Below are 14,783 nucleotides of genomic sequence, written 5' to 3'. Positions count from 1 at the left end.
TTTGAAGAAGGATTAGGACACAAGTATGGAACAACAATCTCTTGATTGATATTCTTGTTAGAAACCACCTTAGGTAAAAACCCAGGTTTGGTACACAGAACTACCTTATCTGCATGAAAAATCAGATAAGGAGAATCACATTGTAAGGCAGATAGCTCAGAGACTCTCCGAGCCGAGGAAATAGCCATCAAAAACAGAACTTTCCAAGATAAAAGCTTAATATCCATGGAATGAAGGGGTTCAAACGGAACTCCTTGAAGAACTTTAAGAACCAAGTTTAAGCTCCATGGGGGAGCAACAGGTTTAAACACAGGCTTAATTCTAACCAAAGCCTGACAAAATGCCTGGACGTCTGGAACTTCTGCCAGACGCTTGTGCAAAAGAATAGACAGAGCAGAAATCTGTCCCTTTAAGGAACTAGCTGATAATCCTTTGTCCAAACACTCTAGGAATCCTAACCTTACTCCATGAGTAATTCTTGGATTCACACCAGTAAAGATATGTACGCCATATCTTGTGATAGATTTTCCTGGTAACAGGCTTTCGTGCCTATATTAAGGTATCAATGACTGACTCGGAGAAGCCACGCTTTGATAGAATCAAGCGTTCAATATCCATGCAGTCAGTCTCAGAGAAATTAGATTTGGATGATTGAAAGGACCTTGTATTAGAAGGTCCTGTCTTAGAGGCAGAGTCCATGGTGGAAAGGATGACATGTCCACTAGGTCTGCATACCAGGTCCTGCGTGGCCACGCAGGCGCTATTAGAATCACCAATGCTCTCTCCTGTTTGATTTTGGCAATCAGTCGAGGGAGCAGAGGAAACGGTGGAAACACATAAGCCAGGTTGAAGAAACAAGGCGCTGCTAGAGCATCTATCAGCGTCGCTTCTGGGTCCCTGGACCTGGATCCGTAACAAAGAAGCTTGGCGTTCTGGCGAGACGCCATGAGATCCAACTCTGGTTTGCCCCAACGATGAATCAATTGAGCAAACACCTCCGGATGGAGTTCCCACTCCCCCGGGTGAAAAGTCTGACGACTTAGAAAATCCGCCTCCCAGTTCTCCACGCCTGGGATATGGATTGCTGACAGGTGGCAAGAGTGAGTCTCTGCCCAGCAAATTATTTTTGAGACTTCTAACATCGCTAGGGAACTCCTGGTTCCCCCTTGATGGTTGATGTAAGCCACAGTCGTGATATTGTCTGACTGAAATCTGATGAACCTCAGTGTTGCTAACTGAGGCTAAGCCAGAAGAGCATTGAATATTGCTCTTAACCCCAGAATATTTATCGGAAGGAGTTTCTCCTCCTGAGTCCACGATCCCTGTGCCTTCAGGGAGTTCCAGACTGCACCCCAACCTAGAAGGCTGGCATCTGTTGTTACAATTGTCCAATCTGGCCTGCGAAAGGTCATACCCTCGGACAGGTGGACCCGAGACAACCACCAGAGAAGAGAATCTCTGGTCTCTAGATCCAGATTTAGCAGAGGGGACAAATCTGTGTAATCCCCATTCCACTGACTTAGCATGCATAATTGCAGCAGTCTGAGATGTAGGCGCGCAAATGGCACTATGTCCATTGCCGCTACCATTAAGCCGATCACCTCCATACACTGAGCCACCGAAGGGCGCGGAATGGAATGAAGAATACGGCAAGCATTTAGAAGCTTTGATAACCTGGACTCCGTCAGGTAAATTTTCATCTCTACAGAATCTATAAGAGTCCCTAAGAAGGAGACTCTTGTGAGTGGGGATAGACAACTCTTTTCCTCGTTCACTTTCCACCCGTGCGATCTCAGAAATGCCAGAACTATCTCTGAATGAGATATGGCAATTTGAAAGCTTGACGCCTGTATCAGGATGTCGTCTAGATACGGAGCCATCGCTATGCCTCGCGGTCTTAGAACCGCCAGAAGTGAGCCCAGAACCTTCGTAAAGATTCTCGGGGCTGTAGCCAACCCGAAGGGAAGAGCTACAAATTGGTAATGCCTGTCTAGAAAGGCAAACCTTAGGAACCGATGATGATCTTTGTGAATCGGTATGTGAAGGTAGGCATCCTTTAAGTCCACTGTGGTCATGTACTGACCCTCTTGGATCATGGGTAGGATGGTCCGAATAGTTTCCATTTTGAAAGATGGAACTCTGAGGAATTTGTTTAAGATCTTTAGATCCAAAATTGGTCTGAAGGTTCCCTCTTTTTTGGGAACCACAAACAGATTTGAATAAAAACCCTGTCCTTGTTCCGTCCGCGGAACTGGATGGATCACTCCCATTACTAGGAGGTCTTGCACACAGCGTAGGAATGCCTCTTTCTTTATCTGATTTGCAGATAACCTTGAAAGATGAAATCTCCCTTGTGGAGGGGAAGCTTTGAAGTCCAGAAGATATCCCTGAGATATGATCTCCAACGCCCAGGGATCCTGAACATCTCTTGCCCACGCCTGGGCGAAGAGAAAAAGTCTGCCCCCTATTAGATCCGTCGCCGGATAGGGGGCCGTTCCTTCATGCTGTCTTAGAGGCAGCAGCAGGCTTTCTGGTCTGCTTGCCTTTGTTCCAGGACTGGTTACGTTTCCAGGCCTGCTTAGATTGAGCAAAAGTTCCCTCTTGTCTTGAAGCAGAGGAAGTTGATGCTGCACCTGCCTTGGAATTTCGAAAGGCACGAAAATTAGACTGTTTGGCCTTTGAATTGGCCCTCTCCTGAGGAAAGGTATGACCCTTACCTCCAGTAATGTCAGCAATAATTTCTTTCAAACCAGGCCCGAATAAGGTCTGCCCCTTGAAAGTAATGTTGAGTAATTTAGACTTTGAAGTCACTTCAGCTGACCAGGATTTTAGCCATAGCGCCCTACGCGCCTGGATGGCGAATCCGGAATTCTTAGCCGTTAGTTTAGTCAAATGAACAATGGCATCAGAAACAAATGAGTTAGCTAGCTTAAGAGTTCTAAGCTTGTCAACAATTTCAGTCAATGGAGCTGTATGGATGGCCTCTTCCAGGGCCTCAAACCAGAATGCCGCCGCAGCAGTGACAGGCGCAATGCATGCAAGGGGCTGTAAAATAAAACCTTGTTGAATAAACATTTTCTTAAGGTAACCCTCTAATTTTTTATCCATTGGATCTGAAAAAGCACAACTGTCCTCAACTGGGATAGTGGTACGCTTTGCTAAAGTAGAAACTGCTCCCTCCACCTTAGGGACAGTCTGCCATAAGTCCCGTGTAGTGGCATCTATTGGAAACATTTTTCTAAATATAGGAGGTGGGGAAAAGGGCACACCGGGCCTATCCCACTCCTTACTAATAATTTCTGTAAGCCTTTTAGGTATTGGAAAAACATCAGTACTCACCGGCACTGCATAGTATTTATCCAGCCTACACAATTTCTCTGGCACTGCAATTGTGTCACAGTCATTCAGAGCAGCTAATACCTCCCCAAGCAATACACAGAGGTTCTCAAGCTTAAATTTAAAATTAGAAATCTCTGAATCAGGTCTCCCCGATTCAGAGACGCCACCCACAGACTGAAGCTCTCCGTCCTCAGGTTCTGCATATTGTGACGCAGTATCAGACATGGCTCTTACAGCATCTACACGCTCTGTATCTCGTCTAACCCCAGAGCTATCGCGCTTGCCTCTCAATTCAGGCAATCTGGATAATACCTCTGACAGGGTATTATTCATGATTGCAGCCATGTCCTGCAAAGTAATCGCTATGGGCGTCCCTGATGTACTTGGCGCCATATTAGCGTGCGTCCCTTGAGCGGGAGGCGAAGGGTCCGACACGTGGGGAGAGTTAGTCGGCATAACTTCCCCCTCGACAGACCCCTCTGGTGACAATTCTTTTATAGATAAAGACTGACCTTTACTGTTTAAGGTGAAATCAATACATTTAGTACACATTCTCCTATGGGGCTCCACCATGGCTTTTAAACATATTGAACAAGTATCCTCTGTTTCAGACATGTTTGTACAGACTAGCAATGAGACTAGCAAGCTTGGAAAACACTTTAAAGCAAGTTAACAAGCAATATAAAAAACGTTACTGTGCCTTTAAGAGAAACAAATTTTGACAAAATTTGAAATAACAGTGAAAAAAGGCAGTTACACTAACAAAATTTTTACAGTGTATGTTACAAGTCAGCAGAGCATTGCACCCACTTGCAAATGGATGATTAACCCCTTAATAACAAAAACAGAATAATAAATGACAAAAACGTTTTTTAAACACAGTCACAACAACTGCCACAGTCTACTGTGATTGTTACCCTCCTCAAACACGACTTTGAAGCCTTTTGAGCCCTTCAGAGATGTCCTGTATCATGCAGAGGGAAGCTGAATGTGTCTGTCAGTATTTTTAGCTGCACAGAAAAGCACTAAAATAGGCCCTTCCCACTCATATTGCAACAGTGGAAAGCTTCAGGAAACTGTCTCTAGGCAGAAATCAAACCAGCCATGTGGAAAAAAAACTAGGCCCCAATAAGTTTTGTCACCAAACATATATAAAAACGATTAACATGCCAACGTCTTATATTACATTTTTATAAGAGTATGCATCTCTATTAATAAGCCTGATACCAGTAGCTATCACTGCATTTAAGGCTTTACTTACATTAATCCGGTATAAGCAGCATTTTCTAGCAAATTCCATCCCTAGAAAAATATTAACTGCACATACCTTATTGCAGGAAAACCTGCACGCCATTCCCTCTCTGAAGTTACCTCACTCCTCAGAATATGTGAGAACAGCCATGTATCTTAGTTACTTCTGCTAAGATCATAGAAAATGCAGGCAGATTCTTCTTCTAAATACTGCCTGAGATAAACAGCACACTCCGGTACCATTTAAAAATAACAAACTTTTGATTGAAGAAATAAACTAAGTATAAAACACCACTCTCCTCTTACGACCTCCATCTTTGTTGAGGGTTGCAGGAGAATGACTGGATATGGCAGTTAGGGGAGGAGCTATATAGCAGCTCTGCTGTGGGTGATCCTCTTGCAACTTCCTGTTGGGAAGGAGAATATCCCATAAGTAATGGATGATCCGTGGACTGGATACACTTAACAAGAGAAAGAAAACATTTGGGTTCAGTGTCCCTTAATGGTTTCCAAAAATACCACTCTTGTAGCCAGAACCAAGGAACTTTTTCCTAAATTCACCTTCCAACCGTGGGAGAACAGAAAAGACAACAATAACTTTGTGTGGGAGTTTGCTAGAAGTGTTTGTCTAGAAAAGCAAATCTCAGAAACTTGTGATGATCCTTGTGGATGGGAATATGCAGATACGCATCCTTCAGATCTACTGTAGTCATGAATTGACCCTCTTGAACTAGAGGACAAATTGACCGAATAGTTTCCATCTTGAAAGACAGAACTCTGAGAAACTTGTTTACACACTTGAGATCCAGGATGGGTCTGAAAGTTCCCTCCTTTTTTGGAACAATAAACAGATTGGAATAGAAACCTAGTCCCTGCTCTTGAACTGGAACAGGAACTATCACTCCCATGTCGGAAAGATCCTGATCACAACTTAAGAATGCCTCTCTTTTTATCTGGATTACAGATAACATTGACAGATGAAACCTGCCCCTGGGAGGAAAACTCTTGATCTCCAGCTTGTATCGCTGGGGCACAATATCTACAACCCAGGGATCTGGAACATCCCTTACCCAGGCTTGAGAAACAAAGACAACCTGTCCCCCACGCGATCCATTTCCGGATCGGGGGCAGACCCTTCATGCTGACTTTGAATCAGCAGCAGGCTTCTTAGATTGCTTCCCCTTGCTTGGGCTGATCCTGCTTGGAGGAGGAAGACTTACCAGAGAAGTTATAAAAGGAACGAAATTACTCTGACGACCCTTCTGTTTATTTCTCCTATCCTGAGGAAGAGAATGCCCCTTCCCTCCAGTGATATCTGAAATAATCTCAGCCAAACCAGGCCCAAACAAGGTCTTCCCCTTGTAGGGAATGGATAAAAGCTTAGATTTAGATGATACATCCGCAGACCAAGACTGTAACCATAAAGCCCTGCGCACCAAAACAGCAAAGCCTGAAATTTTTGCTCCCAACTTGATGACCTGTAAAGAAGCGTCCGCAATAAACAAATTGACCAATCTTAAAGCCTTAATTCTATCCTGAATTTCCTCCAGAGGAGATTCCTGTTGGATAGAATCAGACAATGCATCAAACCAATATGCAGCTGCACTGGTAAGTGTAGCAATATATGCAGTAGGTTGCCACTGGAACCCCTGGTGAACATACATCCTTTTAAGCAAAGCTTCTAATTTCTTATCCATGGGACCCTTAAAAGAACAACTATTCTCAATAGGAGTAGTGGTCCACTTAGCTAAAGTGGAAATAGCTCCCTCTACCTTAGGAACCGTCTGCCAAGATTCCTTAATAGAGTCCGCAATAGGAAACATCTTCCTAAAAATTGAAGAGGGGGAAAAAGGAATACAAGGCTTCTCCCACTCCCGTGAAATAATTTCTGAAACACGATCTGGAACATGAAACACTTGCGAAACAGAAGGATCTTCCAAAAAGGCTAGTAAGCTTAACAAGTTTTTTGGAGTAACTATGACCGTGGAATCAGAGTAGCTAAAACCTCCCTGAGTAACAAGTGGAGGTGTTCCAGCTTAAATCTGAAAGAAACAACCTCTGAATCAACCAAAGGAGACACACTATCAGAGTCTGAAATCTCACCCTCAGACGCTACTGAAATATCTTCTTCCTCAACCCTTTGAGAAGAAACATTAGACAAAGTAGCAACTGACTCGGAACTCCTTTTACGCTTACCCTGCAACACAGGAAAAGCAGACAAAGCCTCAGTTACAGCAGAGGATATATGAGTAGCCATATCCTGTAAAGAAAAAACAACCTGAGACGAAACGCAGGGCACTGCTTTTCAAGATGAATAGGGAAAAAGCTGCTCTACAGTTTGAACAGGAGACTCCTGAACAACATTCTCCTTAGAAAATGAAGGCTCTGTATCAAAAAGCCTATCCCTATATTGTAAGATTCTCTCTATACATGTGGAACAGAAAGTTATAGGAGGCTCTACATTAGCATCTAAGCATAAATTACAGGTCACAGCTTGCAAGTCCTCTTGGTCCATTTTACACAAAATCTAAACAAAAAAATTAAATTTAAGTGAAAAAACTTCCACAAAATAAAAAAACGTTACTGTCTCTTTAAATAACGTTATTACTTTAAAAATAAATGAAAATCTAGAACCCAGGAACCCTGCAGAGCACCTCCACACATCAACAAAACCTTGCTGAGGTGCTTGCCTAACCTTCTCCAAACGGAACAGTTCAACAATCCGGACTACAAAGGAAAAAGACGGCACCCAGTCTGAATACACACAATAATCAGCAGACCGCAGCTAAAGTAAGCCCTACTCCCGCAGCTCCTAAAACACAACTGAGGAACGCGCAAAAACTTGCACCAAAAAAACTCCACCCATCGTGGGCGTGCCTCCCACCTCTCGACCGGCATTAAACAAACATTATCATTCGCCGTCGGGAGAAAAATGCAGAGCGTGCCACGCTACCAAGCAGCCAAATACAACATAAGTAAAAATATAAATGTCAGCATACTCTTAAACATGAGCCTCAACAGGGAAACCCCTTAACAGAGCCATCTCACACAGTGCCCCACGTACTGCCAAAATAGCGTTCCTGCACATAAGCAGGATTAACCCCATAAATGCCAACTTTTTCCTGTGCTCTCAGCAGAAAAATTAAAAATAGCACTTACCTCCAACACAGACTGCCCGGCAGCAATGCAGCTCACTAGGCTTGCAAGGATTTATTCCTAACATGGACCTGTGGCCAAGAAAAAAGTCTAAGTAAATCTACATAGTCTTTTACCAAAAAGGGCAGCATCCACATCCTGGGAGGCACAGAGGGGATTATACCCCCTAAGTTCCCAAAAGCTTAAAAGCCACCTCTGCTCTACTGAAGAGACTGAAGTGGACTACAGCTAAACCCCAAAGAAAAACAAAGCAAACTTGCTCTGCTTTAAAAATAAAAAAAAACTCTTGATTGAAGAATCAGACACCAAAATTTACCCCTTCCTTGTAACTGATACAAGCAAAGAGAATGACTGGGGGTTTTGGGTTAGGGGAGTCATATTTAACAGCTTTGCTGTGGTGCTCTTTGCCTCCTCCTGCTGATCAGGAGTTATATTCCCTGTAGTAATTATGATGATCCATGGACTCACTATGTCATTTTATATATATATATATATATATATATATATATATATATATATACAGTATATATCTATATCTCAATAGCTGATACACATTATATATACCTAATTTTCTTTTAAGAGTATATTATATATATTCAACATGTATAGTTTGCTTTCCTTCCTTCAATTAGCTTTTCCAAATGCCAATAGTGTATGTGTGTGTATGTGAATATATATATATATTCCTAATTACACCCAGAAGACATCTACACAACACAGACACACATTATTTATGGGCACATATGGTCACCCTCAAATGTGGTTACCTTCAGCACACGCTCCAGTATACGCTGGATGTCTCGGCACAGGTCCTCTTCTCCCGGCGATTTGGCCAGCTCCTGGTGCACCATCTGTTCAAATGTATACACGGCATTGTCCGCTTGCTGGGGACAGATGGAAGCTGATATCAAATATGGTATCTATAGCAGTTCACAAGCTATGGCTGTCGGACTAATCATTTATAGAAGTTCTAATTGTGTGTATATATATATATACATATATATACATTGTATGCATATATATATATATATATATATATATATACACACTCTGTATGTATATATATATATATATATATATATATATACACACAACCTACATATATATATATATATAAAATATATATATATACACACACACCTACATATATATATATACATATACACACAACCTACATATATATCTATATATAAATATATATATACACACACACCTACATATATATATATATATATATATATACACACACCTACATATATATATATATATATATATATACACACCTACATATCTATCTATCTATCTATCTATCTATATATATATATACACACACACACATATATATATACACACACACACACAATATATATATATACACACACACACACATATATATATACACACACACATATATATATACACACACACACACATATATACAAAACGCAAGTAATAAATTAAATACCTAATAAAATGTTCAATCTGAAGGACATGAAAGAAGATAGAGCTTTCATGATTCAGACAGAGTGCAATTTTAAAGGTTAAAGGGACATTAAACCCCAAAAATTCTCTCATTATTCAGACACAGAATACAATTTTTTTAAAAGTTTTCACTTTAGTTCTATTATCAAATTTGCTTTGTTCTCCTGTTATTCTTTGTTGAAGGGATACCTAGGTAGGTAGCGTGCACATGCCTGAAGCACTACATGACAGGAAACAGTGCTGCCATCTAGTGCTCCTGCTAATGTATAACATTGATGCAAAACAGCTGCCATATAGTGCTGCAGGCACGTGCACACTCATAAGCTTACTTTACTGCTTTTTAACATAGGATAACAAGAAAACAAACAAATTATAACTGAAGTAAATTGGAAATTTGTTTAAAATTGTGTGCTCTATCTGAATCATGAGAGAAAAAAGTACAGTTATGCTTACCTGATAAATTGATTTCTTCTATGGTAAGACGAGTCCAGGGATTCATCCTTTACTTGTGGCATATTATCCTTCCCTACAGGAAGTGGCAAAGAGCGCCATAGCAGAGCTGTCTATATAGCTCCTCCCTTAGCTCCACCCCCCAGTCATTCGACCGAAGGTACAGGAAGAAAAGGAGAAACTACAAGGTGCAGAGGTGACTGAAGTTTAAAATAAATAATATAATCTGTCTGAAAATGACAGGGCGGGCCGTGGACTCGTCTTACCATAGAAGAAATGAATTTATCAGGTAAACATAAATTTACTTTTCTTCTATAAGGTACGACGAGTCACGGATTCATCCTTTACTTGTGGGATACAATACCAAAGCTACAGGACACGGATGAACGGGAGGGACAAGACAGATGGTTAAACAGAAGGCACCACTGCCTGAAGAATTTTTCTCCCAAAAATAGCCTCCAAAGAAGTAAAGGTATCAAATTTGTAAAATTTGTAAAAGGTATGAAGCGAAGACCAAGTCGCATCCTTACAAATCTGTTCAACAGAAGCATCATTTTTAAAAGCCCATGTGGAAGCCACCGCTCTAGTAGAGAGAGCTGTAATCCTTTCAGGAGGCTGCTGTCCAGCAGTCTCATATGCCAAACGGATGATGCTTTTCAGCCAAAAAGAAAGAGGTAGCCGTAGCTTTTTGACCTCTACGTTTTCCAAAATAGACAACAAACAAAGAAGATGTTTGACGGAAATCTTTGGTCGCTTGCAATTAAAACCTTAAAGCACGAACCACGTCCAAGTTGTGCAATAGATGCTCCTTCTTAGAGGAAGGATTAGGACACAGAGAAGGAACAACAATTTCCTGAATAATATTCTTATTAGTAACAACCTTAGGAAGGAATCCAGGTTTGGTACGCAAAACCACCTTATCAGCATGGAAAACAAGATAAGGCGAGTCACATTGCAATGCAGATAGTTTAGACACTCTTCGAGCTGAAGAGATAGCAACTAAAAACAGAACTTACCAAGATAGAAGCTTAATATCTATGGAATGCATAGGTTCAAACGGAACCCCTTGAAGAACTTTAAGAACTAAATTCAAACTCCATGGTGGAGCAACAGGTTTAAACACAGGCTTGATTCTAACTAAAGCCTGACAAAACGACTGAACGTCTGGAACATCTGCCAGACGTTTGTGCAGTAGAATTGATAAAGCAGATATCTGTCCCTTTAAGGAACTAGCTGATAACCCCTTCTCCAATCCTTCTTCTGAGTAGCATTTGGATTCGCACCAATAAAGATATTTACTCCATATATTATGATAAATTTTCCTGGTGACAGGCTTTCGAGCCTGAATCAAGGTATCTATGACCGACTCAGAGAACCCCCGCTTGGATAAGATCAAGCGTTCAATTTCCAAGCAGTCAGTCGCAGAGAAACAAGATTTGGATGCTGGAACGGACCTTGAATCAGAAGGTCCTGTCTCAGAGGCAGAGGCCATGGTGGAAGAGATGACATGTCCACCAGGTCTGCATACCAAGTCCTGCGTGGCCACGCAGGTGCTATCAAAATCACCGAAGCTCTCTCCTGTTTGATTCTGGCAATCAAACGAGGAAGGGGAGGAAATGGTGGAAACACATAAGCCAGGTTGAACGACCAGGGTACTGCTAGAGCATCTATCAATACTGCCTAAGGATCCCTTGACCTGGACCCGTATCGAGGAAGTTTGGCATTCTGACGAGACGCCATCAGATCCAATTCTGTGGTGCCCCATTGCTGAATCAATTGTGCAAACACCTCCGGATGGAGTTCCCACTCCCCCGGATGAAAAGTCTGACGACTTAGAAAATCCGCTTCCCAGTTCTCCACTCCTGGGATATAGATTCCTGATAGATGGCAAGAGTGAGTCTCTGCCCATTGAATTATTTTGGTAACCTCTATCATCGCTAGAGCAGTGATTTTTAACCTTTTTTTTGCCGTGGCACACTTTTTTACATTAAAAAATCCTGTGGCACACCACCATCCCAAAATTTTAAAAAAATCACACATTGTAGCCTAATACAGCATATATATACACACATACACACAAACACACACATACTGTATGTATTGTGCTGTTATGCTATGCCTCCTACAAACTACCCCTGCACTGGGAGTAAAAACAAGCAAAGTTTAAAAAATATGTCACACTGTTGTCAGTCTGCCGTGGCACATCTGAGGATCTCTCACGGCACACTAGTGTGCCACGGCACACTGGTTGAAAAACACTGCGCTAGAGAACTCTTTGTTCCCCCCTGATGATTGATATATGCTACAGTCGTGATATTGTCCGACTGGAATCTTATGAATCTGGCCAACGCCAGCTGAGGCCACGCCTGAAGCGCGTTGAATATCGCTCTCAGTTCTAGAATATTTATCGGGAGGAGAGCCTCCTCCTGAGTCCACAATCCCTGTGCTTTCAGGGAATTCCAGACTGCACCCCAGCCCAATAGGCTGGCGTCCGTCGTCACTATGACCCACGCTGGCCTGCGGAAACACATTCCCTTGGACAGATGATCCTGTGACAACCACCAAAGAAGAGAGTCTCTGGTCTCTTGGTCCAGATTTATCTGAGGAGATAAATCTGCATAATCCCCATTCCACTGTTTGAGCATGCAAAGTTGCAGTGGTCTGAGATGCAAGCAAGCAAACGGAACTATGTCCATTGCCGCTACCATTAAACCGATTAACTCCATACACTGAGCCGCCGAGGAATGGAATGAAGAGCTCGGCAGATGGATAAAATCTTTGATTTCCTGACCTCCGTCAGAAAAATCTTCATGTACACCGAATCTATCAGAGTTCCCAGGAATGGAACTCTTGTAAGAGGGATAAGTGAACTCTTTTGTACGTTCACCTTCCACCCGTGAGATCTTAGAAAAGCCAACACGATGTCAGTGTGAGACTTGGCTAGTTGGTAAGTTGACGCCTGGATTAAGATATCGTCCAGATAAGGCCCTGCGGTCTTAGAACCACCAGAAGGGACCCTAGCACCTTTGTGAAAATTCTGGGAGCCGTGGCCAACCCGAAGGGAAGAGCCACAAACTGGTAATGCTTGTCCAGAAAGGCGAACCTGAGGAACTGGTGATGATCTTTGTGGATAGGAATGTGTAGATACGCATCCTTTAAGTCAACAGTGGTCATATATTGACCCTCCTGGATCATTGGTAAAATAGTCCGAAAGGTCTCCATCTTGAAGGATGGGACTCTGAGGAATTTGTTTAGGCTCTTGAGATCCAAAATTGGTCTGAAAGTTCCCACTCTTTTGGGAACCACAAACAGATTGGAGTAGAACCATTGCCCTTGTTCTGTTTCTGGAACTGGGCAGATCACTCCCATGGAATATAGGTCTTCTACACAGCGTAAGAACGCCTCTCTTTTTGTCTGGTTAACAGACAATTGAGAAAGATGGAATCTCCCCCTTGGGGGAGAATCTTTGAAATCTAGAAGATACCCCTGGGTTACTATTTCTAAAGCCCAGGAGTCCTGATCATCTCTTGCCCAAGCCTGAGCGAAGAAGCGGTTCCGGATCGGGGGCTACCCCTTCATGCTGTCTTGGTGGCAGCAGCTGGCTTTTTGGCCTGTTTACCCTTGTTCCAAGTTTGGTTAGGTCTCCAGACTGACTTGGATTGAGCAAGATTCCCCTCTTGCTTTGCAGCAGGGGAAGAGGAAGAGGGACCACCTTTGAAGTTTCGAAAGGAACAAAAATGATTCTGTTTGGTCCTCATCTTATTCGTCTTGTCCTGAGGAAGGGCATGGCCTTTCCCTCCAGTGATGTCTGAAATAATCTCTTTCAGTTCAGGGCCGAATAGGGTCTTACCCTTGAAAGGGATGGCTAAAAGCTTGACACATCAGCAGACCAGGATTTAAGCCATAACGCTCTGCGCGCTAAAATGGCAAAACCTGAATTCTTCGCCGCTAATTTAGCCAATTGGAAAGCAACAAATATTTTCTTCAGGAGACCCTCTAATTTTTTATCCATAGGATCTTTGTAAGCACAACTGTCCTCAATAGGTATAGTTGTACGCTTAGCCAGGGTAGAAATAGCTCCCTCCACCTTAGGGACTGTCTGCAACGAGTCCCGCACGGCGTCTGATATGGGAAACATTTTCTTAAAAGTAGGATGGGGAGCGAACGGAATACCTGGTTTATCCCACTCCTTAGTAACAATTTCCGAAATCCTCTTAGGGACCGGAAAAAACATCAGTGTAGGCAGGAACCTCTAGATATCTGTCCATTTTACACAATTTCTCTGGAACTACAATAGGGTCACAGTCATCCAGAGTCGCTAAAACCTCCCTGAGCAATAAGCGGAGGTGTTCTAGTTTAAATTTAAAAGCTGTCATATCTGAATCTGTTTGAGGGAACATATTTCCTAAATCAGAAATCTCTCCCTCAGCCAGCAAATCCCTCACATCAGAACATTGTGAGGGTACATCGGATATAGCAAATAAAGCGTCAGAGGACTTAGCCTTTGTTCTCACACCAGACCTGCTGCGCTTCCCCTGCAACCCCAGCAGCTTAGATAAAACCTCTGTGAGGGTAGTATTCATAACTGCGGCCATATCTTGCAGGGTAAAAGAGTTAGACGCACTAGAAGTACTTGTTGTCGCTTGTGCGGGCGTTAACGGTTGTGACACTTGGGGAGAATTAGATGGTATAACCTGATTCTCTTCTGACTGAGAATCATCCTGCGACATACTTTTAGTAGCTAAAATATGTTCTTTACAATTTATTGACCTTTCAGTGCATGAGGGACACATTCTAAGTGGAGGTTCCACAATGGCTTCTAAACATATTGAACATTGACTTTCCTCAATGTCAGACATGTTGAACAGGCTAGTAATGACTACAAAAACAAGCTTGAAAACACTTTATTTAGTTAAAAAAAATAACAATCTTAAAAAACGGTACTGCGCCTTTAAGAGAAAAAAAGCATACACATTCTGCAAAACAGCCTAAACATGCACCAAATTTTTCAAAATTTTGTATGTAGACACACTATAGGTAGTTAAGATTGCACCACAAAATGTTTTAACTATTAACCCCTTAAATTCCAAACCGGATCGAAAATA

General features: G+C 42.3%; 1 protein-coding gene across 3 annotated transcripts in view; it reads right to left on the bottom strand.

The window, feature by feature from the left end:
- The window catches only part of LOC128642628 (protein Niban 2), a 306,526-nt gene that overhangs the window by 11,063 nt on the left and 280,680 nt on the right, over nucleotides 1-14,783 (bottom strand). For all 3 annotated transcript variants that reach the window (XM_053695409.1, XM_053695410.1, XM_053695411.1), the window contains exon 12: nucleotides 8,514-8,630. In XM_053695409.1, the coding sequence (XP_053551384.1) occupies nucleotides 8,514-8,630 (117 nt within the window). The remainder of the gene's footprint in view (nucleotides 1-8,513; nucleotides 8,631-14,783) is intronic.

Source organism: Bombina bombina, chromosome 12 (assembly GCF_027579735.1).
Source record: "Bombina bombina isolate aBomBom1 chromosome 12, aBomBom1.pri, whole genome shotgun sequence".
NCBI lineage: Eukaryota > Metazoa > Chordata > Amphibia > Anura > Bombinatoridae > Bombina > Bombina bombina.
This window is presented reverse-complemented; position numbering and strand designations above follow the sequence as displayed.